This window comes from Alexandromys fortis, unplaced genomic scaffold (assembly GCF_014885135.2).
Source record: "Alexandromys fortis isolate MF-2015 unplaced genomic scaffold, M_Fortis_MF-2015_v1.1 scaffold_372, whole genome shotgun sequence".
In the NCBI taxonomy this organism is placed as follows: domain Eukaryota; kingdom Metazoa; phylum Chordata; class Mammalia; order Rodentia; family Cricetidae; genus Alexandromys; species Alexandromys fortis.
The window spans coordinates 252,126-256,458 of record NW_026068255.1 but is presented as its reverse complement, the minus strand read 5'-3'; the positions used below and the strand labels follow the sequence as shown (position 1 = coordinate 256,458).

At 47.3% G+C, this 4,333-nt stretch overlaps 1 protein-coding gene across 1 annotated transcript in view; it reads left to right on the top strand.

Moving 5' to 3' along the window:
• Window positions 1-555: 555 nt before the first annotated feature.
• Window positions 556-4,333, top strand: part of LOC126494252 (saoe class I histocompatibility antigen, A alpha chain-like) — an 8,661-nt gene continuing 4,883 nt past the window's right edge. The window contains exons 1-4 of the mRNA XM_050131508.1: window positions 556-608; window positions 727-1,097; window positions 1,329-1,607; window positions 4,191-4,332. Coding sequence (XP_049987465.1) covers window positions 556-608; window positions 727-1,097; window positions 1,329-1,607; window positions 4,191-4,332 — 845 coding nt within the window. The remainder of the gene's footprint in view (window positions 609-726; window positions 1,098-1,328; window positions 1,608-4,190; window position 4,333) is intronic.

Genomic DNA, 4,333 nt, shown 5'->3' with positions numbered 1-4,333 from the left:
TTTAATATTTATTTATTTATTTATTATGTATACAATATTCTGTGTGCATGCCCGAAGACCAGAAGAGGGCGCCAGACCTCTTTACAGATGGTTGTGAGCCACCATGTGGTTGCTGGGAATTGAACTCAGGACCTTTGGAAGAGCAGGCAATGCTCTTAACCACTGAGCCATCTCTCCAGCCCTCTCCTCTATTTATTACTCCAGACAGCAGGTGCTAAAATTAATGCTTGCAAGAGCAGTTCTCATCCTACCACCAACCCCTGCCAAAACTAATGAAATGGTACCAGAACATTTTTCTGAGTCTGGTTTTGTTCTTGTTTTTGTTGTTAGCCTTATTTTTTTTTTTAATAAAAAAGAATTCATAAACGGGAACCCTTTACTTCCCAGTAATGTTTGGACACCCACATGTTCATTTCTGTTGTATGTGGGAATTTCAGAGAACCGCTCAGAATCATCAGTCCCCACACACCCACAACGCTATAAAACTCCACAGAGAGGAAGAAAGACCCATTCTCTTCAAGTTCTCCAAACATCGAGGATGGGGTTCAGGGTGCCATGCGTCCTTCTGTTGCTGATGGCTTCGCTGCCCCCAACTCAGGCCCGCGCGGGTGAGTATGGGGTGGAGAGAGAAACCTTCTCTGTGGGGAGGAGTGAGGGCACCAGGCAGAGTCTGCACCCAGAAAACCATGTCCCCACCCTCGCCCAACCAGACCTCCCCTCTCCCAGAGATGGGCAGCCTCTGCCAGGCTCCCATCACCCTGCACCGCTCCCAGCGGGTGAACCAGTTCCCCGGTCTGGCAAAGGGCAAGGTCACAGCGCATCACGCCTACTCTCACACTCCCTGCGATATTTCACAACTACCTTGTACGATCCTGCCCATCGCAAACCTCGGTTCATGGTCGCCGGCTACGTGGACAACACTCAGATCGCAAACTTCGACAGCGACAAGGCCAGTCAGCGGGTGGAGCCGCGGGTGCCATTTATAGCGCGGGATCCTGAGCATTTGGACGAGTTGACTCGACTTGGCAGAGACATCTTAATACTTGGCCGAATAGAACTGTGGACCCTGTTTGGCTACCATAGCCAGAGAGAGAATGGTGAGTGACCCTAGACTCGGAAGGCTACTCTACAGTGTCCTCATATTCCTAGGGCATTGGAAACATACCTTGGGTTAGTGAAATCTGCAAGTTAAACCATCCTGCAGAAGCTTGCGGAAATTTACTGGAATTTCATTTCAGTTTGAAATAAACTTTGACTAATCGCGCACAGGCTTTGTGTATTGAGGGGGCTAACCTAAAACACCTTGCTGACCTCCCTGGCTGCCACAGAGTCTCACACTGTCCAGTGGCTATTCGGCTGTGACATAGGGCCTGACCACCACCTCCTCCGTGGGTATAAGCATGTCGGTTATGACGGCCAGGATTACATCTCTCTGACTGAGGACCTGCACTCCTGGACCGCGGTGGATACTAAAGAGGCTCAGATCACCAGGCGCAAGTGGGAGGCAGCTGGTGTTGCAAAGTCCTGGCGATCTTTCTTGGAGGGCAAGTGCGTGGTGTGGCTTCTCAAATACCTGGATAAAGGAAAGAAGATTCTGCAGCGTGCAGGTAAGAGGTGTAGGGTAGTTTCTGTCTGCTCTTGAGCAGAGTTTATAGGTGGGAAAGAAAACCATTTCCTAAGCCACAGATTGTGAAGTACTGTTTCCCACTGTGACACAGGTTCTTAATCTGTTAATGGTCAAAATCACTGTAGCTGTGATTATCCTCACTGGGGATTCTAGCCATTCACACCCTCCTATGTTCCCTAATTACTAGGAATCCTACCAGCTGCACCTGGTACTGACTTACTTGTGTATACAGAAGTTAGAGGGCAATTAGGATGAGTGTGGAGGATAATGGTTTTAATCCCAACATTTGAAAGGCAGGGGCTGGGGAATGAGTTCAAGGCCAGCCAGAACAGTCAGGAAGGGGAGTAGGGATGTAAATTAATGGAATAAAGTGGTGGCAGGCTCAGTGAGGCAGGTTTTGTGAGCGGTCATTCATGCTGGAGTGGACTTTTCTGTGATGAAGGTGTTTTTGAGTATTAGGTAACTCCTTACTCCTGTGCCTGTAAGTAACTGCCAATAACTTTATGAGATTGCCAAACTAGTGTTAGATAATAAAGATAGACTTGGATGGACTCCCCTTTGGTCGGGGGCTGGAGTCTTATCAAGGGTACTTGACACTTGAGTGGGAACTCAGCAGGACCAAAGATGAGTTTGGGACGATCGGTTTCATGGTTCCTGCTATGGGATATAAAACATGCAAATGAAGCTAAACCATATATGCAGAAAAAGTGCTGGTGTGGCCTGCTTTCTCCCTGTGGAGTGGAATGGCATCTGAGAGCTGCACTGCCCTTGGAATGGATGATAACACTTGCCTCTGAGACGCAGTGCTGAGAACGCCAGGGTAGTTGTCTTCCTCTACATGGCATGAGGTCTATCACATGAGCACCAACAACAGCAATTCCAGGAATAACACCTGTGGGGCACTGGGCAGGATCCTCAGCAGACAGTGGCAGCAGCTGTGTGGCCTTTGCTGTGGGCAGAGAGACTTGCAACTGAGGCTGAGTCACCTTCCCAGAAAGGACTTGCCAGCCTAAGGGAGGAAGGACAATGAGAAAAAGCCATGCAAATGCTGCCTTTGTGAGAAACTGGCTCACCATTTCTTACACCTGGGGAATGTGAAGGAGGCATAAAGGAAAGAGCAGGAATTAGATCTGTGCTTCTGCAATCCCAAAACCTGGGAATGATGGTAAGAATAAGACAGGAAAGAGAGAGAAAGTGAAATAAAAGTAATGGAAAACACCTCAGGCCAAACTTTAACTCAGGGAAAAGACTATGATTCAGCATACATACAGGACCTTAGCAGTGATTCAGTATGGGAAACCTTGATAAATGGGAATATTTGCCTCTGGATCTCTTGAAACAGACAAAAAAAAAAGTACTTTTAAAATTTAAGGAGCCCCTACACAGGGTTCCTGGGACTGTGAGACAAAGCTGTAGATAGGATCTGAGTTATGGAAGTAGAGAAATAATACTCGCCCCTCTTTGAGACAAAGGCTGAACAATCTGAGACAGGATGAAAGGATCATTAGGACAGCAAGAGACTGACTCCCACAAGCTGTCTTCTCCCTTCAGATATGTGCTGCACATGGACAGGTTTACACAGGCACACACGCGCACACACACACACACACACACAATTTTAATGTCTGGTTTTAAGTGCAGACTGTGTAGGACAGATTAGGAGGTGTGTCACTGGGAGTGAGTTTTGAGGTTTCAAAAGCCCAGGCCATCCAAATTAGCTGTTCCTTTCCTTTATCATTTGCCTTGGTTGTGGTGTGTTGTCACAGCCCTAGAACAGTACCAAGACATTTGTCATTGGTACCATATCTAAGATGAACAGACACTTGCTCTTCCTACTCTAGAAAGTCACTAACTACATCTTTTGTCATTGATTTGGAGCAGAGGAAGCCTCCCTGATTTCCTCATCCCACAGAATCCACTCTTCTTTCATTCATTCCTGAGAAGAAACAACTTCAGGGAGGAAGAACTGAAGTATTGTGCTTCTCCAACCTTTGACTAATAGTTCATCGCCATTCAGGACCACAGCCTAGAAACCTTGCTAACATCTAGGAACATCCAGGAGCAGAGAATAGCCAGAGAGAGACAATAACCCTCAAGGCCCACCTCCCAGTGACCTACTCCCTCCAGTTAGATCCTACATTATAAATATTCCACTGGAAAAATCAGTATCACCAGATACAAACCAAGGCTTCATATACCTGAGCCAGGCGGGAATATTTTATATTCAAACCATAATAGAGATCCCATCTATTCAGGGATGGAGAGGAACCAACTCTGAAAAGGGTGAGTGGCAGTTCCCTTTTGATCTCAGCCCCTGATTCTGAGCGTTCACAGGTCAGCTATAGCTACTCAGTCACTAGGTTTTACTCTACTTGGAGGGGTACAGGTTCAGCCCTTTATTCTAGAACTTTCCAAGGAATAGAGAGTTTTTTTTTTCCTGAGCCCACACAGCTTAAGTGCTGCTCTCTAGATCCCCAGCCCAACTCTGGGGATGATCACATGATCAGTGCTCAAGTTGTCCTCAGGAAGGAACAGAAATTTGTTCTTCTCTGATTCTTCCCAGATCCTCCAAAAACAAATGTGACTCATCACCCCAGACCTGAAGGAGGCGCTACCCTGAGGTGCTGGGCCCTGGGCTTCTACCCTGCAGACATCACCCTGACCTGGCAGAGGGATGAGGAGGACCTGACCCAGGACATGGAACTT